This window comes from Solea solea, chromosome 1 (assembly GCF_958295425.1).
Source record: "Solea solea chromosome 1, fSolSol10.1, whole genome shotgun sequence".
NCBI lineage: Eukaryota > Metazoa > Chordata > Actinopteri > Pleuronectiformes > Soleidae > Solea > Solea solea.
The window spans coordinates 36,917,365-36,944,482 of NC_081134.1; the positions used below are offsets into that span (position 1 = coordinate 36,917,365).

Below are 27,118 nucleotides of genomic sequence, written 5' to 3' on the forward strand. Positions count from 1 at the left end.
TTTTTACTTATTGTTAATTTATTTCGTAAAACATGTCAAATGTTCAGCCAGATATCACACAGAAAAGCTTTTAAGACATAAGAAGGCAAAGAATCCTGCATATAAAGACTGATGGTAAGAGTGATATTTTTTTTGCTTACCTCCATAAGCGAGATGAGCCAACACTTGTTAAAATCATATTTGTGTCCCCTTTACTCTTACAAGACAGTTACTGTATCCTCATCCTCTCCAGTTACCAAAATTCAGAGAGGAGGTGATAAAAATGTTAATATGCAAATGTGAGTGGCATATACGCAGAAGCAATCAGCTTAACATGCATTTCTGTGTGATATTGGCACCCCCCCCCCCTCTTTTTTTTATGGGTTTTTGCCTCTTAGGCTCCTGATACTCAGAGATTTTACCTGCTTTCACTAATCATGACCAGGCGGCTTCTTTTTCATGAATATCTGCAGCAAGAATTTTGCACATACCATGCAATATTTATGTAAGAAGTGTATTAGCAAAGGTTTATTGCAGTTTGCACACGTAACACCGACACCTTTAGCAACATCAGTTTCCTAATCACGGTCGCTTAAAGTTGTAAACTCGTGGTTGTGAGTTTAAAAAAAAATGAAGCAGGACCTGTTGACAGCGGCTGCAGAGGAAGTGTTGTGTAACAACATTGTGTTATAAAAAGCAATGTGTTAATCATGCAGGTTTGCCGTATTGTCTTGCTGGCCTCAGAGAGGCGGCCTTGACACCTTTTATGACGAGCATGCTCCTAATTTTAGCCTCTTTTTTATGATACATTGTTGCATCTTAAATTGTTGTTTTTTTCTTTTCTTTTTACAGCTCTCTCCTAAGTGAGAAATAAAGAAAACATGGCACAGCAATGGCAGAGGGAATATGACTTTGCTGTTAAAGTGGCCAGAAAGGCTGGAGAGGTATGTATATAAATGTGTTTCACTGTTGTTGTTGGCGCCTAGCTTTAAAGCTGTAGTGCGTAACTTTTAAACACCAGCATACATCCCATACATTGTCAAATTAGTTAACTGAATGCTGATTAAGCCTATCGGCTCCACATGACTCTCTGTTTCTCAGTATAGTTGTGTTTATATCTCGTGTTACTATAGGCACTACACACAGGAAGTGATTTGTTTCATGTTAAGACAAGTGGAGGCAACACAACAGATTGTGCTAGTAATACCAGATCATCTTCTGGGACTCCCAAGGATGCCAATGTGGGAGGAAAAATATAGTGTTTAGCCACCAGGGGGCGACTTTGCTTTAAAAGGAAGTCAATGGAAGAATTCTTCTTCTTCTCACTTGATTGAAAACTTCAGTAAACATTTTCTTGAGAAGTTAATGGTCTCAGTTGCTAGTTTGAGGTCTTTTTTTTTAACAGAGCATAGTGTCAAAAATAGAAGAGCACATACTGTATGAGTCCACACCGGTGTGATTGACAGCTGGTTTCAGAGACCAATGGGAGCCTGTTTGTCAGGAGATACCTGAATTTCTCAAAATGGGGCTGGAGGCTTCATAGTGGGAGACAGCATGTAGACAGCATTACTGGTAACGTTACATCATTTTAGTCTAGGAAGCACAAACACAAGCAGAATAATATCAGCATCAGCAAAAGGCTCTCTTAATGAAAACATTACAGCGTTAGACTATATATCAATATAAAGATATTTAATGATACGAGTATCAGGCAGCATAATTATATGCCATTTCTTTTCAGGAAATAAGGAAAGCTGGGGAAAGCGAGATTCGAGTCATGACAAAAAGCTGCACTGTCGACCTCGTAACCAAGACTGATGAACGGGTGGAGAAAATCATCATCGGGTCTCTTAAAGAGGAATTTGGAGAAGGGACGCACTGGTGGGACTTACTGCAACACAAACACACACTGACACACACGCTGCCGCGCGCTTTCGTTGATCGATGCAAAAGCAAAATCCTGATAATCGCTCACTGGTTTGTTGTTCCCTCTGTGCTTCAGTTTCATTGGGGAGGAGTCGGTCGCGAAGGGCGAGCAGTGTATCTTAAGTGACAAACCTACGTGGATCATTGACCCAGTGGACGGCACCACTAACTTCGTCCATGGGTAAGACGCCTCTCTCTCTGTCTCGTTAAAGGACAATTAGTTGAGTTAAACCATTCTCAAAAGTGGCTCGATACTATCATTGATTGATCGATTCATCTCCTTCGATCGATTGGTTTATCTCCATGTGTAGGTTCACGCTGGGGGATAACATTAACTTAGCGAGCTTGATTTCTGGTTATCTGTGGTTAAAAAGCAGCTTCAGTTAATTAAAATGCCAGATATTCCAGTGCCACTTGTTAACCTAGCATTAAAGTAATATTCTGACCCCCCCGCCTTTTTTTTTGCTTTCTGATGAGTTTTGGTTTGACAATATTGTTATATATAAAAAATTGGTTATTGATTGTTGTGTTAAAACACCCAGGTTTAATTAAAAGACTAATTATGACCCTTTTGAAGAGTCCACCTGCTGCAGTGATGCTTTCCTTTTTTTCTGAAGAAGCAAAAATGCAAAAAAACAGTAAAATATCAGTTTCTACAGCTTCATAATGTAATAAGTGGTGCTTCTCATTTACAGATTCCCGTTTGTGGCCGTGTCCATCGCCTTTGCTGTCAATAAGCACGTACGTCAAAGAAAATGCATACAATAATTTAAAAAACAGTACTTTATCCACACTCGGTGCGTACAATGGTGCGTTTTCTGTTCTTAGTTGGAGTTTGGTGTCGTGTACAGCTGCTTGGAAGACAAGATGTATAAAGCAAGGAATGGAATGGGAGCTTTCTGCAACGACGAACCCATCCAGGTGTCTGATGTACAAGGTAAACCTGCTGCCTTTTTTTCATACGCTCATTTTGGAGCTTTGCAGTGTATTTGAAAGGAGAGCAATCATCGGGTATTCACTGATCTCAGGGACTCATGTTCTTCTGTCATGTAGAGTCCTTCAAATCAAAAAGTGTTCAATGCATTATTGCCTGATGTGTCACATGTTTACCACGGTGGCGCCATTTACAGAGATCAAGAAGTCCATTATCATTTCTGAGCACGGTGTGGACAGGACCCCCGAAAAAGTGAAGAAGATTTTCTCTACCATGCAGAAGATCCTCTGCATCCCAGTGCACGGGTGAGTTTGCTTGGCATCACGCATACACTACTTATACACCGACTCTTTTTTATTGCATACACATCTCTTCAAAGACCAAAATGCAGGAAATATGTATATATATATATATATATGGTCTAGAATCTGTTTTTTGATGCCATAAAAATGTCTATTTTGACACCTATCAATCACAAACAATTCAGATTGGTATGTCAAAACAAACTCCTTGATCGAGGTAAAACCCACGTGTAATATCTGAATTCATCTACTTTCACAGCACACTTTACACTTTAATTACTTTGTTCTTTTCTCTTCTGCTTCACTGTCATTGTGGGCGATCATCGTTGATTTGAAATGTACTCATGTCCGGCTGATGTGTCCTGACAGGCTCCGTGGATCAGGGACAGCTGCCACTAACATGTGCCTGGTGGCGTCGGGCGCGGTGGAAGCCTTCTTTGAGATCGGCATCCACTGCTGGGACATCGCCGCTGGTGCCGTTATAGTCAAAGAAGCTGGAGGAATATTGCTGGATGTGGACGGTGTGTATGCCTTCAGATCTCGATAATCGTCTGTTTTTGTTTGTTTGTTTTATGCGGCATCAAACTGCAGAGTGTCACGAACTAAGAGTGACCTAATGAGAATCAGTGGGATTCGCTTTCGGGCAAACAGACCGCAAATGAAACCCTTTTTTTGTTGTAACAAAGGCTCTGTTTGATGATTCAGGGGGACCGTTCGATTTGATGTCTCGAAGGATGGTCTCGGCAAACAATGACATTATTGCTAAGCGGATCATCAAAGAAATCGAAGTGTTCCCCGCGGAGAGGGACGACGCTCCGGTGCAGAAGTAATGACAACAATCCGCTGATTTCCCAAATATCTTAGCATATTCCATCTTGATGTACTGTGTATGTCTGTGTATGAAATAAAAGTAACTCTCCTGTAATCATGACTCCATTTGCATGCTGGCTGTGTTTTCTCACGTATTTTTCAATCAAAAGAAATGATTTAAGTGCAGCTGAAGTGACCTTGGTGTTAAATTTTTATTACACTTCTGTGATTGGTTTGTCAAAAGTATTGATTGAGGTGTGGGAAGTGCTGTAATTTTGCACTTAAGCCGCGCCCGTGATCTACAATATACATGAAATATTCAGCTTGTCACCCCGACGCCCACATAAGCATCTGTTTTCATTTGAATTAACAAGACAGACCACAGAAGGAGCAGGTTCTGTCTGAGGAGACGCAAGATTACTTTTTTATCAGCTGCATCTCCAATCAGTGAATTTATACCTTGTGTGAATTTAATGTGTAATTACCTGATGGAAATGGATGGAATTCAGTGGCAGTGATTACCCTCATTAGAGGCAACGGTCCTCAACACTCAGTTAAAGCCGGCGCCCGAGTCACTTTATAAACACTGGCCCTGTCAAGTGTCAGACAATTTACTGACGGTTAACATCACCATATTGCCTGAGAGCCTCTATTTCAGCGTGATTGCTGTTTACACTCTTTATTACACCCATCAATATCCACCACTAGAGGCCAGTAATGCATCAGTTAATAGATGTGGCGTTTCAAGATGCTCTTATTTTACTTTGGTGGTTGAACTTGCAGTGTTTCTTACGCCTGTTTGAATCTATGTTCTTGCATAGTTGAGTGTAGATGCTCTGAAGCATCTTTATCTTCTCATAAACACATTTTCTTGCCTTCATGTGTGGGAAAATTGATCCCATTTAGGACAAAAAGAAAAGAACGTATTCTTTCTTTCTTAGTTATAGCTCTGAACTGTGAATTAGCGAGTGGTTACGGGATCAGACGGAGAGTAAAAAAATAAAATAAAACAAACTTTCAAACCCACAAAGATGAGGCAAGAGTGGGTTGGAAAGTGAGAAGTAACCACAACAAGGCGGCAGCAGCAGCAACACAAACAGCAGGAACACCGACGACCGTGGCAAACATAACAGCAGGAGGCTGGGTGGTGCGCTTGCCTATGAACATGTTTGAACTTGTGCCTTTGAAAAATAAATAAGTGTAATTTCTGCATATGATTATGCTGCCATGCATCTGCCGCAGCTGCGGCGCGCACTGAGGTGTGTGATGTTCTATTAGGGGATACTTTTCCTCCGTCTCTCTGATGGTAACCGTCTACTCCCCTCGTTCTTTTCAGCAGATTGAATCTCTGCGAGGAACGGGAACGGATAATAGCTGCAAAATCCAGCCCATCTTAGATGTTTGCTTGAACTTACCAGTTGACTGGAATCTGCCCTGCAGGACAACACGGCAAAAATGCCACTAAGGTCAGTAAGGCACACACAACTTTCTGAAAATCCATTCAGAATATTAACTTGCCCCCCCCCGTCTTGTTTCATAATTCAAGGACATTTGAAGAAGTGATAAGAGCAGCTCTTCAATTTGCCAACATTTTGCAAGCTTTGTGTTGTGCTGTGATCTCTTGAACCGGCATCTGCATAGTAAATTAGTCAGTTTGCTGTAGGGCCATTGTGTAGTTTTGATGTGCACAACAGTTGCATGTTTTGTTTGTTCTCACTTTTCGAGAGGAAGTCGTGGAGGACCTGAAGGAGCATAGCAGTATGGAAACAGAACTGCTCTCATGAAATCTGATTCGGTTTTTTGTAAGCGCGAATGAATCATGTTCAGATTATGAGACAATGGGGCCCTTGGCTCAGACAAAAGGCCCCAGAATGAAAGAGACATAAGCAGTTCTGCATGCGCTTGTCATCACTTTACATTTTTGCCACCTCTTGCTCCTCATTTTACCGCTTTGTTGTCATTTCCTAGCCATTGTGTGTCAATGTATGTCCTTTTTTATTAGTATGGTGTCATTCTGTGGTCTGTTTTTTTTTGGTTTTTCAGAAACACCGACTCACATAAGCAGATGTTACACCGGTAGGACTGCATCCACCTTTGCTGTACAATGTGAATGTGTATAAAACAGCAGATACAAGGTGACTAAAGAGCAGGGATTTCTTAGGGGTCTTGAGCTGCTCACAAAAAATACGTAAAAAAATGTGATCACCCGCCCAAACTGACTGCAAGGAAATAGGACAAACGGCCTCTGCATGTCTGCTACCTTTCCTCTTCCAAAAAAAAAGCAAATCAATATTGCAATCTTTGATTAATCACAAATTGATTCTTGGGTGTCTCATTCAAAGCTTCCACTCCCACTATTCACTTTAATTGCAGGGATTTCCCTGCTTATAGGAGCTTTAATCTATAGCGCAAATGTGTTTAGGAGATTCTACACTAAGATTTACTGAGTTTTTCTTCGGGAAAATAAAAAAATCAATATCAAGTTTAGCTGTCTGGCCAACTCAAATGCTCTCTTTATACCAACATTGAGCCAAGTTAGTAATCTGTTGGTGTTTTGATTGCCTGACTAAAGATGCAGTGTGGGTGCAGGTGATTTTCGGCTCCTCTCTCTCTCTCAGGTCCTGTCGGATCCAATCACAGTCCAAACTGGCCAAAAATGCAATTCAGTGAGCAGCAGATTCTCACATTCAAAAGGCTGGATTGATTAATGGAGTAGCAGCTGACTAATTTATTAATGGATGGAGCAATATTGACGCATGTGCCTCATACATAATAACCTGAGGCATCTCTTAAACACTATGTCGATATCAACGTGCATTGTGTGACATACGAAGGCTGCATGCCGCTTTTTTTGTGGCACGAACTGCATAAAAGAAAGTACACGTAGTCTTCTGGTTGCTAGGTAGCCATTGAGACTCCTCGGAAAAAAAACCGAATTCTCCTTTGTCCCATTTACAGTCATCGAAATCGATCACTTTGCCCAATTTCTGATCGCGCCGTCCTCATCGCACTTTATCGACGCAACTGACAAACGTGTCATTCGATCGGGGATGGTTTCACGTGGAGATGTTGGTTGTGCCGCGTCGTCTCGCGTCCTTGTTTTTTGTTTGCAAAACAACTGCAAAACAAATTTGCCCTTGAGTGACAATGAAGCTCTTGAAGTAACATGAGTCATAATCAGACCTTGCTCTGTGAAATCTAAACAGGAATACGAGAGGCAAATTCTATTAGCAACTCATCTAATCTTCGTATTCTTAACATGTCTTGTTCAAAATAAATTCAGCGCTTGGATTAACTGGGACAGTCATGTTTGCCGTTGCCTCCGCTTGAACAGACGTGGTAAATAAGAAGCTACTCCCTCCGAAGACCCTCAGTCATTTTTCATTATTGTGTTACTATTATTGTACGGGTGTTTTTTAAGAGGATAAAAAATAAAAGTGGTATAAAGTGGTATAGTGGCAGATGGAGGAGCTTGTTATTGGTCAGAAATGTGTTATTGCAGGCTGTAGCAGATGTGTCGAAATCAAATTATCAAATTATCTTTGAGTGCAGCTTCCTGACTTGAGCTTTCTTTTGTCAGACTTGATCATTTTAAAAGTCACAAAAAGAAAAGAAAACTCACATTTTCCCTTTTCTTCTTCTTCACGGAAATCACACGGGAAGCCATCATATAGTCTGCAGAAATGATACGTGAGGCTACACTACAGGTTTTTTTTTTATATATATATATATATATACATATTATGCAATCAATAGTGCAGAGTATGTACTTTATATATATATTGTATTCTTGAATCAATAACACTGTGAGGTTCATAGAGCACAGCTGTGGTCAAAGACAGCAATTCTGTTTGATTTCCTAATTGAACACAAACACACACACAGTCTGGTTGCCATTACTTCAGAGGACATTACGTTGACTTACATTTATTCCCTGGAGACTTACTCTAACCTTAACCATGACTACTACTGGTTTAACCATAACCTACACCTCATCCTAAACTGTCATCACCTTAAAAATGTTATAATATACCTTATGGGGACTGTAGAAACAGATTTAAGTCCCCACAACATGAGTAATACCCGGAACACACACACACAGGTTTGTGCGTCTATACTTCTTAGGACACTGCATTGACTTACAATCATTTGCACAGCCCAAACAAAACATTATCTATTATATAACCTTAACCATAACCAGTTAATGTCTAACCCTAACCTTTACCTAACCACAATTTAAATCTTTATCTTCCACAGAAATGATGTTCCACCTTATTAGGACCAGGTTTCGGTCTCCATGAGGACTACTGGTCCTGACAAGGTGAGTGTTGGTGCCAGAAAGAGGTAACAAATACAAGCACAAAAGAGAGAGAGGGGGAGCATCACAATCAGGAAAGCCACTTCACCACAACCACCGCCGCCCCCCCAGACATCTTCTAAGAGTCCACCTTTTCTGGTTCAATAGAGCCAGAAACAAAGCAGGCTGCAGGAGATTGAGTCTGCAGATCCTGTGGGTCTGGCACGAGAAAAAAGGAAGAAAGAAGAAGCAGTAAACCCAATAGCCATGGTCAAAACTAAAAAAAACAAAACACACACACAAAAACAGGAACCTTTAACGTTGTGATCTTACCATTAAATAACATTATTAGTAAAAAGACTGTAAAACCTACCAGATACTATCTGTTAATCGCTTTTAAAGTAAAAGATAGGAACACGAGGATTAGCCGACCACTCCATCGATTTGAATGCGCTTTGAACTGAGGGGAAATGTCCTGTGCATTGGTTTAATGACGCTGATACGCAGTTACCTCCTCGTTGCGTCACCTCAGACTCTCTTAACGAGGGTTCTCTGCGCTTGTGAGACTCCTTTCGCAAGCAACTCCCGCGAGACTTAAAGTTTCATCTGCGTTTTACCGTCATGCTACGTTCTCAAATGTAATTGTTTTATTTTGATATTATGGCTGCGTCAGCCAGACGGCATAAATGTCAGAAATGTTTATTCTAATTGTGTCTTGAGTCAAAACAATAACCAGTGGGGGTCACACAGTCTCTTTTTGTGTCGGTTCATTTCTGAAACAAACAACAACCAACATTCAGACACATGTGGAGCCTCTACACCAATACAATCAACTTTATTTATAAAGCACATTTAAAAAAGCAAACAACACAGTTGCCCAAAGTGCTGTACAGTAACATTAAAATTACATAAAACACAAGTAGAATAAGCTGATACACACTGCTGATACACACAGTGAAATACATAAAAACAGCACATCTCGCACTCACAGGGCTATAAAAACAGACTAAAGAGCACTTCTGCAAATAGCCAACAGCTCACACTGCGTCAAAAACAGGAAGAACTAAACTAAAGAAATAATTTAAAAAAAATATGTAAAAATATTAACAAGTGACTAGAAAACATAATGAAGGAAAAGCTGCAGCACAAAACAATGAGGAATTTAAAAGTCACTGCATGTCTGTTAGGCAAAAACAATTGAGAGCAAAAATGAATATTTTTGATATTTTGAGAATAAAGCCACAATATGAGAATAAAGTCGTAATTTCAAAAAAGTGGCAATATTACGAGAATAAAGTCATAATATTACGAGAATAAAGTGGTAACATTATGAGAATAAAGTTGTCATTTAAAAAAAGTCACAATATTACGCAAATAAAGTCATAATATTATGAGAATAAAGTGGTAACATTATGAGAATAAAGTCGTAACATTACGAGAATACAGTCGTAATATGAGAATAAAGTCGTAATTTTAAAAAAAGTCGCGTTATGCGAATAATGTCATAATATGAGAAAAAAGTCGTAGCATTATGAGAATAAAGTCGTAATATTATGAGAATTAAGTTGTAATATGAGAATAAAGGCGTAATATTATGAGAATTAAGTCGTAATATTATGGTAATAATGTGGTAATATTACGAGAATAAAGTTGTAATATTAAAACAAGTTGCAATATTATGAGAATGTGTTGGTATCAAAACTTAAAAGATGTTTAGTTTGTCCATTGTGGGCTACTGTAAAAGCTCCCGATATAAATATAAATATAAATGGCTCATTCTGGGCTAATGAAAAACAACAGTTCACACTGTCAGCTGGTTGTACACTTGTTATTTACACAGATGAAAATAACACTGGACCTTTAACTGTGAAACAGTTTTGTCATTTTATGAAATATCTAATTTATTCTATATATTCTAATTTGTCACTAAAAATAAATGTCTACAAAAAAAATACGATTTTATTCCATTATAAAAAAAGAAACATCTTATTCCAGATTTGTACTAAGGGAGAGATGCACACCCGTTCTCATTAGGCAACAGAGGCCTGTGGTTGCTCTAGTTATACAGTCACAGTTCATCTTCCTGTCAGTAATTTGCAGGGATTATGATGGCAAACATTACACAATGAGCTCTCCTTCTATCTCTGCTTCCTCCCTCTGTCAGTTCAAGTCATTTTATGCAAAACATCTGATGCAAAGCCAAAGAAATTAGCTTGTCCTGGCCGGCAGCCATATTGACTCCCAGTCGCAGTTGTTTTGGATGCACTATTAGGCTGATATAGAAGTTGTGACACGTTCCATGCGAGCACGTGCTGAACTCGCTGCTTTTAAACCCGCAGCGGATCGATGTTCGTAACCCTCCTTGAGGAAACGGGGGTGGGGGGGGGGGGGGGGGGGATCTGAAACTGAAAGTTTTATGAGAGGTGATGTGTGAGTGGGTGTCTATCAAAACCTGTTCAAAAGTGGTTAATCGATAGCGATATTAAAGTCAGATGCTCGCACAGATATGGACAAAATCAATGGTGATAATCCTAAGTAATAGCTCCTGAAGCTGTGCTTACATTTATTTCCTCTGCCTTTTTTTTTGGTTCCTGAGGTTCCCCTGATGTATTAATTGCCCGCCTAAGTGCTGCACATTCTGAGCGCTTTGATTAATCTGCTTTGTCTTCTCTGTCCATCATTATTGATCTATTAAACACACACTTAATCTTTTTTTTTTTTTTTTTTTAAACCCCCAGATTTAATTACATCTGCTGATGCTGTAGTTTTTTTTTCCCTTCTACTCTTTCCCTACAAACAACTTGTCACCCTGTCCACATGTGTTACAGCCTGAGGGTTTTTTTTTTAAAGTGTGAGTGCAGCGGTGTGTGTCTGCAGCATGTGTGTGCATCCTCTCAGTAAATTGCCCTCCTCCTGCACCGCGGCGCCCCCCCCGTGACGCGCAGGTCTATCTCCACTGGTTTCACAGTGTCGTTGGAGGTGTTTGAGGAGCGACGACGAGGAATCGATATCCTCACCTGGTGCCTGCGTCGGCATCAGCAATTAGCAGTCACAGCTTTAGTCCGACGGCAGATGGAGCCGCAAACTGCAGTGCACGGAGTTCTTACTGTTAATTTGACAAATAATATGCAAAAAATGGAGCTGCCTCACTTTGCACTTTGACTTTTTTTTTTTTTTTTCTTTTTTAATTAACAGAAATGGTGAAATTCACCGAAGATTTGAACTCAAAATAAATAGAAGGGTTGGAAATGAAGTCTGGTGGCGTTCTATGTTTATGTTCCTGTGAACAAAATGTCATGAAAGGACAGTCTTTCAATAATCATGATTCATATTTTATGTCTACACCTTATAATCGAGGTCAGTTTTGACCCCTGGCCAATAATGAACCCAATGTTTGCTGAAAACTTAATTTTAAAGCTTAAAAGCTTATATGACATTGATAAACAGATGATTCATCCTTAACTAGTGTGTTTTTTAGGTTTCACACCACAATTTCGTGTCCTGTTTAACCCGAGTCATTAAAACATAACAGCCTTTATGCTTTAAATATGTTTTATTGACTGCACTTTCAGTAACACGCCGTTAAGAACACATTTTCTCTCATATTACACAAACCACAGCTCCAGTCCTAATTATGACCAAATTTTAGAAGTTTTTCTAGTGGAATTTTGACTCTCACTCTCACATTCACACTTATGGTCAGTTTAGAGCAGTTTATGAGCTTAAAATTGTAATGTAATTAATGATATTTCACAGAATTTCAAAGTAAAAGTGCTTGTTTGGATATAGAATGATGTGTACTTCGCAATAAAAACACATTTACGATGCAAAAATACATCTATTAAAATTAAAAACACACACAAACCACAAATAAAGTAAGTCATAACGTGGACAACTGTAATTTAAACGCCAAACAAGCTTATGTACAGTGTGTATGCAATTTTTATGTTAGAATAGAATAGAACAGAATAAGATAGAATAAAACTTTATTAATCCCCAGAGGGTGGAATTCAATATGTTACAGCGGCAGGAAATATACATCACAGGTACAAAAACAAGACACACAAGAAGGTTGCAACATAACAATAATATAATAAATAAATAATGTTGAATGTAATACAACAGAATCTCTTATTACATAGCCTAACTATTGTAAAAAATATTGCTAGCATCATTATAACATGATATTTAGTGGTGGGCCAGCAGTTGTTGAGTGTCCAGTTAACCTTATCTGTAGTGCAGGCAAACTTCAAACCAGGATTCAAACCAGTGACTTTCCCGCTGTGAGGCAACAGTGCTCACCGCCACCTCACCACGTGGTCTCCTCCTTTTTTTCATTTTTACACCAAATGACCCGCAAACACTATGCTCGTCTGAATCTAATTGAAATCGCAGACAATGCAGTACGTGTGCTAATGTCACCTTATATTTCAGCAGACAAGGTTGGCTAATATTAGTGCTGCCTGTGTACGTCTAATAATGCTAATAATATTTATCTGTAGTTGTCCCAACAACCTAATTAGGAACATTTCTGCTGGGGCTCGTGTGTGTGTGCTGATGCCAGTGAGCGGGAGAGTGCAGTATTTTTTATACTACAGTTATATTATAGCACAATAGTGAGTTCAGCTTCAGACAAACTGGAACTACACGGACCAAACCATGACAGTTTAATTATATAGAAACATTATTAAAGGCTAAAACAAGCCGCTTTCCCTATAATTAACAATTTGATGGGTGGTGTCGATGAGGGGGATACTCGGATTTCTAAGCCTAACAAAACCCACTACTTGTGTTTAATATGTTGATACATCATTTAACCTTTTTTTTTTTTATTTAATTTTGAAATATAATAAACAGGGCAGTTTGTTAATTTAACATTTTTGTGATTAAGAATTTTTTTTTTTTTTAAGAATTAATGTTTGACTTTGTTAATTATGTTAAAATGACAAGGTTATTTCAATTTGTCAAGTCTGGTGAAATGAAAACGAAGGAGTCGAGGCTTTCCCAACTTTCTGGTCAACAAATTTAGTCAAATAGAGACTTATAAATGGAAAATATTGTCGTCTTTTTTTCTTTTTCTTGTGAGACTCTGGAAAACAGGGCAAAGCAGGAGGCATCAGTTCATCCGTTCGCCTCCTCTGTGGGTGACCTGTGTCATGCATGTGTCACCCGTGTGTCACCACTTTCCTCCACTCTGGAGAGGAAACGCAGCGCGGGGTGGTCGTTACGCACGGGGAGTGACCACGGCTCTGCAGCGGCGGGGCGACCCCCGAAGGCAAAGCGTTCATGCATCTGAATAATCTGTTGCACCAACGCACACATTTGCATATGCGGGCCCTTCCAAGTCACTGGGGCACTATGATTCACTTCCCGCTGCCAGACTGTGTTGTTACTGGTCTGAAACAGGATGGGTTTTAGGCTTGTTTGAATGCAAGTTCCCTCATGAATCTTTAAGGACTTTGTGTAATACGCCACCAGACTGCAGAATGACTCTGTTGTTTTCATCCTGAGACTTCAGCGACTGCCGGGGGGAAAGTTTCGTCCGCGAGGAGTTACCTGGCAGCGCTCTAAATTGTGAAGAAGACTGACATGTCTGCGAATTTAACAATTGCCAGTTAGAGTGAAAAGAAAAGTGGGTTGTGTGGTGTGCAGTGAAGCAGTCCCTCCATGCTCGCTGCCTCTTACCCACCTCTCATGGATCCTGTAATGGATACAGCCTCTGAAGGATTTAGAGGATGGCCGGGCTACTCACCTGTTAAAATAGAGCTTGTATGGCTGTCTATCCTCGTGGCAGCTTTGACAAAGCATGATGTTTTGGGCTGCGAGCAAACGATTCTGAGGGTGTTAATGTGAGCATTTGTTGTTATTCCGCATGGCACACATGCATGCTGCACAGTGAAAAGTAATTAAATACGTCTCCTGACCTTCTTGCGGTGTTTTGACAGCTCCCCGCTGTGTGTTCATCGCCGTTTTTTTTTCCTTCTAATGAATGTAGAGCGGTGGAGCACCAGTGCACGCTGCACTGAATCAACAGAAAGCAGCGTGGTGGTGGTGGTGGTGGTGGGGGGACACTGTGTAGCCGTGCACTCACCAGTGACGTTATTGTGAGGATTGTCTCTGCAGAAGAAGGGGAGCACAGAGAGGAGCTACAGGAATGAAAGGTGTTCGTCTGCCAGTTTGTCACAAAAGCAGTGTGCTCCTGTGTGATAGACTGGCAGACCGTGCAAGCTCAGTATCCTTGGGAACACACAAGCCACTGTTATACACGTTTTTTGGTTTTTTTTTTTGAGCAGCTCCTCTCATTTTTCTGAAGCAGACACAGAGACAGAGGAGGAGAGGAGCCACTGGTTCGGGCGTCTTTTGGACACAGACCTGGTTAAGTCTTGTTAGGCCCGCTCGTGTCTGTGAAGGTTTATGGTCTGTGTCGGGCAGAAAGCTCACAATCAGCTATCATGACACAGGCGGAGGATAACAAGGAAATGTTTCACTGTCTGGATGGATCCACTCAGCAGCTTCTGAGCGAGTGTGAGGAGCTGCCGCTCAAAAACTTTCTGTATAATGACATCGAGTGAAGCATTAGGACAGTGATAGAGCACAGAAATAGGAGCTTTTAAATGAACCTTTCCTTACAGTGTTCAGGTTATTGTGGTTTGTTCAACTCAGTGTGTTCCCGGTCAAAAATGGTAGAGATGGGAATCGGTATGGGTCAGTTCCGGTAGATAGAAATGTAAAATCTAGAACTATCTAAAAATCCTATATACTGTATATCACATGCGTCACTAGGCACAGACTGTAAAAATGTCAATAAAAATCAGCAAAAAGCGTTTTAGCCGAGTCATGTTTGGGCTGTTTTTGGAAGAACAATATTTGTTACACAGTTGGAGAATCCTGTCCTTGGAACACGTTCACACGTTCATAAATAGTCTAAAATGACTAATAGTCGGACTATTATCGGTATCGGTAGATACTCGAGTATCGGACACAAGGAAGTGGTATCGACCCATCCCTTAAAAAAAATTGTCAAATCTATTATGTTCATGCAACAGGTGGAAAACATTCCCACACACTCATTTTGACCATACAAGATTTGCCCTATCTTGGAACTCGATCAGGAATCGTCTGACTTTTTGTGGTTTCAGCCAACACTATTCGTGGGTATCTGAGCCAAGACTTCGTTCAGATTTGTTACTGAGAGTTTGGTTAACCCTTGTTAATAAGTATCTACATTTCTTTCAGTGTGGTTTAACTCTTTTGCTCTCCACAAGGACATTTTACCAAAGCCTGCACAGATTGCCAATATAACTCCAATGTCTTATTCCTCTCTTACAGATTGCACAAATTCACCTACTGCATTTCCTAATATAATTGCTAATATTGCAGAGAATGTCCATTTTAGTCCATGTTTTACAGCTGTGTGATAACAATCTTGCCTCTGCTCTTTCTCTCTGCGCTTTCAGGCTCTCCACATCGTTTGAGAAGTCGACCTAAGAGGTCAGAAGTCGCTGATGAGGCCTGGTTTACCGGCGGCACTGCGGTTCATCCCGAAGGCGGGGGATGGGGTTGAGTTCAGGACTCCAGGTTCGTCCGTGCCAAACTAGGGGAGAAACACTTTATTGCTCCGTCTTAATGCACAAGGGCTTTGTCTCAATGAAACTGGGAAGAGGGTTTCTCAAACTGTTGACATAAAAAAGAAGTTTAAAGCACAAGCAGTTTTTTCTCGAATATGGGTAAAATTACCAGATGAGAAGTTGTCCAAGGTTTTTTTTTACCAGGACGGTGCAGTAAATGCAAAACTAAAGTTTAAAACAAGGTAATTTTTGAAAACAATAAATAAATAATACGATTAAAAATGAGTTCAACTGTGTAACACATTGAACTCTATGAAAGCATTTGAGGAAACATTATACAAATTTAGCCATAAGTATTTCAGCTTCAGTCAAACTCTGGCTCTGAGTGTCTCTTGTGTGTAGTTAATGTTGTTTATTTGTTAGCCACTGACCATGTTAGCACGCTAGCAAAAACATTGTTCTAATGGATGACTCATTGAGTTAAATTCACTTTAATTCTTACATACATAGCTGTACCAAGACCTCAGATGTATAATTGAACAACCCAAATAGTAATATTTTATTTCCATGTTTATACACTTTATCACATTCCCTTCCATCCCTCCTTAAACATTCTCCCCTCATCCTCCTCCTCCCCCTCATCTCTCACCCTCCCACACTCCTCCATCTCTCCAGAACAAATATTCACTTATTCAGTCACACACACAAACAGGGCCGATACCTGTCAATACAGATCAAAATAACATCACTGTGACAAATTATAGAACGAAAGGAAAAGCAAAAGTAACAACAACAATAAAACAACAAAGTTGCTGCGGATTTGTGTGAGATAGGAAGACATGGAAATGGAAATGATATCGTTAGGGATTTTTTTTCCCCCTCTCTCTCTCTCTCGCTTTACAAGACGGACAAGACTTGATGAGACCAGACAGGACCAGACAAATCGGGCTGACGGAACATACTGAACATTGTGTTATTTTTCTTTTTTTTTTGTATGATTCTGAGAGTAGAAGGACTAGAGGAAAGCATATCAGGGGGAGGGGAGGAAAAGTGCAGTTTAATAAACCACCACAGAAGCAGATGGGATCGGTGCCTCAGATATGTGACAAATGAAACCTTGGCTGTCGGAATCTGCGTTCATCAGTACATGCTGTTCCAAGATGGCAGTAACTGCTCATTTCAATCATACCATATAAGAGAAGAAGAAGAAAAAAAAACAGATGTTAACAAGGTCAAAAAGCTCATTTTCTCTGCAGGTAATTAAACTCATGAGTGAGTTCCAAACAAGAGTTTTTGGTTCCATATAGGACATGGAATGCAGGGCTATACAAGCAGGAATAAAATATTAAAATAGAATATATAATATTAGAATCAAGTGTAAGAATGTCAGGGCATACGGCACAGCTGCGCAGAGAAGAAGGAATAAAAGATTCCACATGCTGATTCTAGATATTATCAAGTTCATACGACTGCATATGGCAACAGCGGAGTCTTTTTTTCAAGTTTGTTTTTGAACATTGTGTTTTCCCAATTGAACTTCTCCTACTCTAACGTGGAAAAGTGAGAAAACAATTTAATGCTGGTGTGCAAAACAGCTCAGAGGGGAAGAAAGAAAGAAAAAACACTTGTCATATCGTTTAAAGGTTTTCACACACATCGCCCACGCATCACATCTCGCTGTAGCGTTATGCTTTCAGTCTCTGGAAGAGACAAAAAAAAAAAAAATAATAATAATAACGATAGCGTTGCAGTAAAACATGATGGGTATGGAGTAAATGACCAGGGCAGAGGTCAACTGGAGAGCCAATAGGAGCAGGAAGGAGCCTCACTAAATAACTCATTTCACTCAGTGTGCTGTTACTGTTGCTTGGATACTGTGTTATTCAAATTAACATTACTGTGATACATACGTGCTCTTGTTGACCTCGTTTCCTCACCCTATGCTATTTAGGTTTGTGCTATTTGGGTTGTAATGGACGCTAAACGACAGATTAAATTACTCAAACTGCCTAAAAGTACGTGGGTTTTCCGGGTGAGGCAGTCTCAATTTTGTGGTTATGGACTACCAACCTCTCTGTAGATACCATATCTTGCTTGTTATTCCTCACATTATAGACCACGGTGCGTTATTTTTCTTTCTTACTTTTCTTTTTTTTTTTGTGCAAACAATGAAATGCCTTTATATTTTCTGAAAGTCTGAATCGTACCACTGGGACCTGAGCTCTTTTAGCAATTAGGATATAGCTGAACTCTCTCAGAGGCTGCTCCTTGAATTAAGTCCCCCTCCCCTCTCGTGCAGGCCTCTCACTAGGCTGATCCTGCAGGCTAATTGGCCTCTGGGCCTCTGGGAGCAGGATGAACCAGTAGTGGGGAAGTGGTTTTGTGGCTCCCCTACCACCAACCGTGGCTCTGTAACTGTCCCCCTGCAGTGCCTGGTCAGGAGGACGCAGGTTTTTAGCCCTAAGATAGAAAAGTTTTTAAGAAAAGGTCATACTAGGTTACTTAGAACAACTCTGTGCCAATAGCATTTCTTTATGTGTCTCAAGATGTGCCATTAGTGTGGAGAACCTTCGTGTGTATCCAACATTTGAATTATTATGAAACACAAGTCAAAAATACTTGAATTATAACGTAAATCAGGAAGCATTGAATATCTGTACCATTTCATTTCAGTTACTAATTGAGATTTCGATCACACCAATTCCACCATCGTCAAATTCATATCACAGCTCTTCCCCCCCCCCCCCCCCTCCACTTTTCCACAACAGACCGTGTTTTCACACTTTCAGGAGATACGACTCCAATTACATTTAATGTATTCTGATCACTGTTTTCTGTTTTGTTGTCAACCTCTCAAGATGGGAGAGACATCTTCATCTGTTCCCCCCCCCCACACACTTCAAACTGCTGCTAAAAGCAGCGACATTGTTAGCAGTTATGAAAGGGACATACTTTTTTCTGCCTCTTTAAATTAAGCAACCGCTCTCGGTTTCAAACAGGCATTTGTTTCAATTATCCCGAATTATTGTAGAGCAGTGCAGCTCAACGCTTCCTCTCTTGAATCTTTTCTGATTGGATGGGAAGCACGGAAAAGCAAAAAGAAAGAGAGAGAGAGAGGGGGGAAGGATGGTGGGGGGGGGGGGGGGGGGCTGCGGTGTTGACGACTGTGCTCATCGTGAATGGCATCCGGAGTAGCTGAGACAAATCAATTACTAATAATAAATGTCATGTGCAAAAAAGAATGCAAAGGGTTTTGGAGTCGATAGAAGAGGCACAGTCTGAGAGTCGCTGACCCAAATAACAGAGAAAATACCACACATGAAGTCATTTAAACATTTCGTAGTGGAGTGTTTTTCTCCACAGCAGTTGAATTTTCTCCTCCCCACTATAACCTCTGCTGAAGAAAGTTTGGAAATGGATATAAGCTGTGGATTCTGTAGCTTTAAGCAGAAGGTCCTGGATTGGATTATGACCACAAGAGCGAGACCACATTCTTTGTTTCTGTTGTGTACTAGAGACACCTGGGTGGCAGCTCAGTGGTAGAGCGAGTTATCTTGCAATCGGAAGGTTTTGGGTTCGATTCCCATAGCTCAGCTCCTGGCGGCTGTGTCGTCAGTGAGTATGAAACATGTGTGAGCATGGATGTGCAAAGTGTGAGTGAATGGCTAAAACTGTAGTAGTCACAGTATATAAATACAGACAGTATCATTTGAGACGATAGAAAGCTTGCAACAGCTTCCAGACACGCACTAAATTATGTAGATTCTCTGGAGATTATGTGTGCAAATGTTTGCACATCTCCCTACAAAAAAAATAATCTTTACTTACATCCAAGTGAACTCAACAGAGGATACTCTGGAGGCTCCACAGTGAGAAAATTGACAAGTGTCCTGCCTCAAGCTAGACGTTACCCCCTCTAACCAGTATCTATCGGAGATCAGGCACCTGTTTGTAATTCATCTCACCCAAACCATGTCCCACTGCATTTGTCCACTTTGGGTTGGTTTAGAAACACGTGACTGGTTCCTCATCGCCTATAGGCGTTGTCTTTTAGACCGACTGTTTAAACATTAAATAGAGCTTTGAATGTGTACATATATAATCCACTTTGATGTGGAGAAATCAGCCGATACAACGCAATCCTGAGAAAATGGGAAACGGCTGCTGCACCGAGGAGCAGACATTAAAACAAGCAGCAGCAGCGGATGATAGAAAGGGCCGTGATGGAAAACCCTCCAAAAACAATAGTCAGGCACCACCAACCCCCACGGTGCGGGAGTTGAAGGTAGTCACAGTCCAGCATTTGAAAAAGATTTTCAGACATATAGAGGCCAGACCACAGGAAAGCTGACCACCCATCATCGGTAAATATTGGAAGTCCAATTGGGAATTTGTACAGATGAAAAACATATATATATATATATATATATATATATATATATATATATATATATGTAGGAGAGACTGGGGTGATGGACAGGCCAAATTGTGGAGGAACTAGTGTCATAGCTGCTCCTGGAACAGACCTACCAATCTCTGTTGACGATGTTCCTCATGATGGCCGGGGGAGGATACATTTGGAAGTCTAAATTCACAGAGCAATTTATCCAAACTTATCTTTCATCAGAGAAATCAAGGTTACACAACCAAATATTCTTCAAAGTTCTTTTAAAACTTCTCCCAATTAGGAGTTGCCACTGCAATTTTTTGGCCTTAATTTCTCCCACTGTCATGTTCTCGCTCACTAAATCGATGTATCTTTTCTTCGGCCTTCATCTTCCTTGTGCCTGTCCTTCCTTTCTTCCTCTCCTTCCCACGGCAACTCTTCAAAGGACGTGTCCACACCACCTGTGTTTTGCCTCCCCGAGCTTATTACTAGACCTTTTCTTCATGTACTGTCCCCTTTTAAAATGCTCACTCCTAAACCTGTCCACCTGAAATGTCCCCGGAGGAGGGTTGGATACAAAAGGTGCCGTGTCCTAAGTTGTTAAACACATCTAAATGTAAATAGTGGGATATAAAAGCTGAAATTCTGAACTTGTGTCTCAATAATCTTTTGATCCTTAGACCCAAATGTCTTCAAGAACAACAAATGGCACATCCTCGCCGCTCCGGTGGTTTTTCAAGGAGACTACTTCAGTAAGATTGCTGCATCTTTATCGGGAACAACACGCTTTTTTCAAATTAATGGTATGAGAGAAAGCTTTGCATGAATAACAGCTGCGATGCAGCAGCCTCCCCAACTCTGATTTTACCTTTTCTTTCCTTGTGTGTGTGTGTGTGACAAGTGAGTCCGCTTTCTTGTTGCTAATACCCAATTAGGGAGATGATTATTGATTGGGGTGTTGAAAGTTGACCGCTAATCTCCTTTCTCCCAGGATGAGGGGATCAATAGGTGAGCATAATGAGCAACCAAGTTTCTCAGTTCTAATAAACAGAATTAGATTTAGACTTGGTACATATTTGTAAGACAATGGTGAGGGGGCTTCGGGGTGCAACTATTGAAGGGCTTTTCTTTTATTTAATACACCTAACATGTGAAAAAGGCTCTTATTTTTGTCAACAACATCATTTGCTGGAATTAGAAGCCACAAAGTAAAAGCACCACACAAAAAAAGCCCTCTCTTTTGTTGCGTAAAGCCACTTATAAGTTTCAGTCCTGTGCTTATATTTAAAATTTTAAGACCCCTGGGTGCCGACAAACAAACAGTGATTAAGAATGAAGGTAAGCTAAAGCCACAGATAGCTGCAGAACAGCGTGATTGTGGCTAATTACTTCCAGAAGGCAATCCCCCTTCTACCCTTCCACTTTGTTTCACCAACGTTATTATGATGAAAGTGTCTCGCCGACGACTGCATGTTTGTTGTTGAACCGTCAAGGGCAGCTAAACAATCAAACAGAGCAATTGTGGGCTGGATATCGCGGAGAGGAATTTACTTTTCAAGGACAATACAATAGTTCTTGACATGCGGGCGCGACGCTGTTCCTTCCCTGATTAGAGTTTACACGAACGCGAGGCATCGCCTGTGATTTTTAGTTGTCTTTGTGTCCCGCCCGCCTCGCTCCTGCAGTGTCCTGTAAAATACACTTTATATATATGTGGAACATCGCCCGGTTTTAGTGCAGGGAAAGTGTCAGGTTTGCCTCGTGGTTGTCACGTCCCTGTGAAAGGATGCTACACTCTTCCATGATGCGGTCTCTGTGGGCCATGCTCTGTTTTCAGACACACTATTAAAATGCAGGGAAACTTTAGGAAACATGGCACATACTCCGGCACACAGACTTTGGGTCTTCCAGATTTATTGTAAAATAGAGAAGTGTGTGGCAGAAGCAGAAAATAAAACCCACCCGCAGTCTGCTTTCATGATAAATAAAGTTGGGTTACATTCGGGGCTTGGCTTGTAAATGTTTTTAGAAAATAACTATTAGAATCTACTTGAGTATTATTTATTATTTAAATGCAGAGAGCAAATAAAAGAACTCGTAAAGGAACAAAAGCCACATTCAAATATAGATTTTTTTAATGATGCACTCGAGGACAATTGTAATTGTGAAAAATGTCAAATGTCGTGAGAAATTCACAGTGAATTATCACTTAATTAGAGAATAAAGCAGAGATAAAAGGTGAGATGTTGCTCAATGTCTCTGTTATGCATATGCAGGTCTTTTTTAAAGCTACAGTATGTAACCCCTGTCGCCAAAACACACAGTGCAAAGAACGACTCTAATCCCATATTGAAACGACTCTCTTCCGGCATCTCGCTACCACACTCATGTTTCAGAGAACCGGGGGTTAGCTCCTTAACCTAAAGTTCTTAGTTCTCTTTCCGACATTAATTTGACATACTATTGTTTCGGAGAACACTTGGGTTAATTCTTTAGCCTAAAGTTCTCTTTAAAAACTTATTATTATTATATTTTGCAAAATTAACACGCTGAATCAATTTTTTTTATATACCCACATTTGAGCCGGCTCACTGGGAACTAACATTCAGCCACTGAAACAATTTTTTAAGTTCAGGAATGCAAGTAAATAACTATAATTTGACATCTTAATCAAGAAATAATAATGTGGTGTACTATTTTCTTCTGTTTTGTTTTTTTGTAAAAAAAAACATTCATGGATAACACTCATAATGATACTGTTGTACCATGTGTATGTATTAACCATTACAGAAACACACACAAAAAAAGATTTCAATAATTACCAATACCGTTAATTTAGGGCACCTGCGGCACAAACCTTAGATTGAATGTCATCCCTGAACTCATGAGGCCGGTATGTTGCAAGAGAGATGTTTATGTTAATAAACATGTATTCAGATGTTCCTGCAGTAAACAAATACTTACAAGTCAACACTTTCAACTGGGTTATTTTTGCAGTTTCCCTCCCTCTTTTAAAGTTTGGACTTTCATCACTTTGCCGGCAACGTTGCGTGGAGAGCCTACACAGGTGCACAAACTTTTGCCTGCTCATTTGCAAAGCTGGGTTAAGCTCATGTAAAAGAGATGCATTCCGAGTATGTCGGAGGGCCCCGGAAACAAACATTTCCCCTCCCGTCTACCTCCTCCGCCTCCTCCTCCGCCTCCTTCCCTTGACGCACAAGTGACAGCTATTTAAATGCGAACTGTCATTAACAAACACAACCCTGCGCGACACCTGCTTTAATCACGGCAACAAAGGCACAGCGAGTGGCCGAGTAGGAGCCCCCTCTCTGTGTGATATTCAAATGACAGGGCGGTGCAACACACAAAAACAACAACATCAAAGAATAGGCTGTGCACGGAGAGAGAGAGATGCTGCACTATGTGCCTCCCACCACCACCACTGTTAATCAGCTTCATTTTTTAAAGTGATTCAAGTAAGAAGGAGTGAAAGTCACTACATCACTTCCCTTCACAGTTGTGTGAAATTGTCGGCATCTTTAGCCGCGGCTATTTCTTATTCTTTTCATGCAACATTCATGGCGGCTCTGGGTAAAAGAACGCTTTATGTTATGTGAAGAAATAATAACTATTAATCCGCGCTGCTTCAGACGATCAGTTGTGCAGCGATATAAGTCACATTAAGGAGGACGTAGCCCTGGTACGGTTAAGGAGATTTAAGGGAAGCATGTAACTGTGTGAACTGCTTTTCTTTGGACTGGAGCCTGATATGTCTTGGTTGTGGTTCTGTCTTGCGTTGCTGTTGTTGTTTTTTTTTTTGCCTGGACATAATTTAAATGAGGAAGTCACTGGTGTGTAACATCCCGCATGTCCGCCAAGGCCTGGGCACTTGCAACTAATGCACAGCATTTGTTTTGATTAGTTTTTGTCGTCTTCTTCTTCTTTTTTCCCAGCTGCAGCTGCGACAAATTCATTTTCTTTGTTCTCCGATTACTTCACATCATTTTCAGAGTATTGTTCCATGTATTTAATCCTCAGCCGTGAGTGTACGTCGCACATAATCAGAGGACTATGTCGCGGAGATAATCACGTGTGTTTGTGTTTCTCAGTTTGTCTTTCTTGAGTACAAGCACCTGTTAAAAACAGAACATTTGGATCATTTAAGCCACCAACATTGTGTCCCGCATACAACGTCTTTGCTCCGATCCTCATCAAATACCATTCTCGTGCGCCAGTTGTTACTCTTGTAAATTTAAATGTAAATACCGACAAAAGACAATACGAGCAGGCTTTATGTGTGCAGTCGTAAGCCCCACAATCACATCGGCAGTTATGTGCCACATTAAATTCGGAATGCGTCACTGATTAGATTTAGTCCGGAAATGAATCAGGGCGGGACGTGAGCAAGGTTGTATCGCTAGAAGTTTTTTGGACCCCGATATAGCGGAGATTATTAGACATCTGCTAAAACTGTGGGAGGGAGTAAATCAGGAGCTAACTAATCAAATATAACGACATAACCAGCGTACTAGATATAATTAATGGACGCGGCACATATTATGTGCCGACTTCAATCTGCTTGGAATTTGTAGGTCATAAATATAATTGTATGCAACACATGTTCCCTACAGACATGTAAAAACTCTGCAAGGGAAAATAGTTCATTTTTCCCACTTAAATATCATCAGTTCCGACCGCTTTATCTGTAATTGAGTTTGACAGCCCTGGTCTAGTGAGGGAATATAGGACACATGAGTATGTTTGTATTTCTCTGTACTTAAAATGATTTTCAGAGCCTTAATATAATATTAGATGTACTTCAGGCAAGGGCCTTGCTTTACAGAGGCAGCCATCCTGTGCCGCCATGGTTCTACAACAGCCTGAGTGGACAGGAGGCGAGAGTAGAGGAGTCCTTCATGTGTTAAAATCTGCAGTCCCACCATTAGATGTCACTAATAACACTAAAATCTAACGTCTACATTTATATATTTAGTTTTAAAAGGATACACATTTTGTGAAAGTTTATGCCCGACCAGGCACATGGTTTTCCATTACTTCATAGTACCTCCTCAGAGTGGGCGGGGTCTGCATGAAACTGCCGCAACATGTTTTATACACGACACAAACACACAAAGCAATTATTTTAACTGAATCGTTACAATCAGTTATTATTCAAAGGATTTGTTCACAGAATCGTTCAGTACTTCCTGCACGACCGGACCTCATCACCCGGACTCCGTCTGGGGCTCGCGATCACTGGCTTTCGGGAAGTTGCTAAATGTTGGAGATTAATGGATGTTTTCAGGGATATTTAAGTATTTTTAACTGATCTAAAGTTCGGCATTGTGCGGTTTGATTCTTATGTCGGACGTCACACTGATGTCACGACAGTCTTTGACTAATCAGTGGCCGACAGTCTGCCGAAATGGAAAAGCTGACTTACAAGGAAAGAAAACAACACTCTCGATCTCCTGTTTCATTATTGCTGTACTTTGGTAATCATTTTCTGCAGGTAGACAAATATGTATCCTGTATAAATTAGCATGTGCACACCTAGTATAGGCTGTGTGAATGGCGGCTTGAAACAGATTATTTTAAAACATAAACCACGTCGAACTCACCTCAGGGACAACATACAGATTGTGGCTTGTGTAACCCAAGTACATACAGTACAGGTCAGCCATACATACATGTATTACTTTTGGGTCTTTCTCTGTGGCCTCTTTGTAATTGTTTCTTAATCCAGATTAGGATAAAATATATGGGTGGAATTCAAAATTGACACAGCAGCACAATAGTAGTTCAAGCCAAATGAGAGCAGGAATAAGAACAAAAAAAAGTACAAGGCGTGAAGTAGCATCTTCATGTGTCACAAAACCTCCACGAACCTCTAAACTGTATTTATTAAGTACATGTATAAAAAAAATATCACACTGCACAAAGTTTTGAAGATAACAATCAACGTGGCTTCAGGCCTTGAACAGTTCAGCAGCTCGAATTTAAAACACCTTTTCATGCTCACAGCGTTAAATTAGACCTTCTGTGTGCACAAACTGCCCGGGCCATGACAGTGAATGATGGCTTTATTTAAAAACCATAATGCTTTTAATAAATGAAGTACAGGGTGCTCTGGAAGCTCGCGAGATGTGATTAAATACTCTGGTCCCTTGTTAATTAGATTCCTTCAGGTGTTAACCGCAAATGCCAAGTCTCCCGAAACGCAGTGGTAGCGAAGTCTGAACGACAGTGGAGTGTGAAAGGGCCGCCTCTCCCCGTGTATCGGGAGCGACGCTTTCTCTCATATCGGCTTATGAAGCCTTGATCAGATAAGGATTTGGCGGTGGCTTTCGCTTTCCCGGCAAATGTACAAAAAAAATATTCACCACGTTCCGTGGACGAGTGAATCCAGGTGACATTTAAGAACAGACACTTTCATATCAAGCCATCGATCTGTCCTCAGTGATTAACATTTGTGATATTGAGTGAGAAGCTGAGTTCTTTTTTGTGTGCGCGCCTGTGTGTGTGTGTGTGTGTCCTTACATCACAAGCATTGTCATTTTTATTAGTTCATTTCTGACAACCTCATCAGACTGACAACGTGGCACATCGGCGGCGGCGGAGAGAAAATCTCCAGGGCTTAAGTGGATCACTGATTTCTTTTGGCAGCATCTAACTTACAATTACAAAGGAAGACATTAAGCCGGTGACATGATACAAATCTATAAATTAAGGATTTAGATGTTTCATTTCCACCCCCTTAGGGTGCTATCCTGGTGGATTTGATCTGTGCGCTGTGTTTCCATTAGACATTTGTTTGCACGGAAAAACCTCACAGAAACCCCCTGCATGAGAAAATCTAGAGATTACAGTATGTCTTTCTGAGCTTGGACACAAGCATTTGCAGGTTCACTTTCC

The 27,118-nt window shown here is 40.6% G+C and overlaps 2 protein-coding genes across 4 annotated transcripts in view; both read left to right on the forward strand.

The window, feature by feature from the left end:
• Positions 1-20,900, forward strand: part of impa2 (inositol monophosphatase 2) — a 33,211-nt gene extending 12,311 nt beyond the window's left edge. The window contains exons 10-14 of one of the 3 annotated variants that reach the window (XR_009240267.1): positions 5,288-5,417; positions 5,995-6,027; positions 8,209-8,272; positions 15,706-15,826; positions 20,884-20,900. The gene's annotated coding sequence lies outside the window, so the exon portion shown is untranslated. Of the gene's footprint in view, positions 1-831; positions 925-5,287; positions 5,418-5,994; positions 6,028-8,208; positions 8,273-15,705; positions 16,006-20,883 lie in introns of those variants that run through there. The other 2 variants (XR_009240266.1, XR_009240272.1) reach the window with 2 other exon arrangements.
• On the forward strand, positions 832-4,072 carry LOC131459722 (inositol monophosphatase 1-like). Its single transcript, XM_058629789.1, has 8 exons — positions 832-923; positions 1,721-1,860; positions 1,982-2,086; positions 2,601-2,646; positions 2,734-2,842; positions 3,036-3,144; positions 3,511-3,662; positions 3,847-4,072. Exons 1-8 carry the CDS (start codon positions 861-863, stop codon positions 3,969-3,971), a joined length of 849 nt encoding a protein of 282 aa, XP_058485772.1. The 5' UTR covers positions 832-860; the 3' UTR covers positions 3,972-4,072.
• Positions 20,901-27,118: the final 6,218 nt, after the last annotated feature.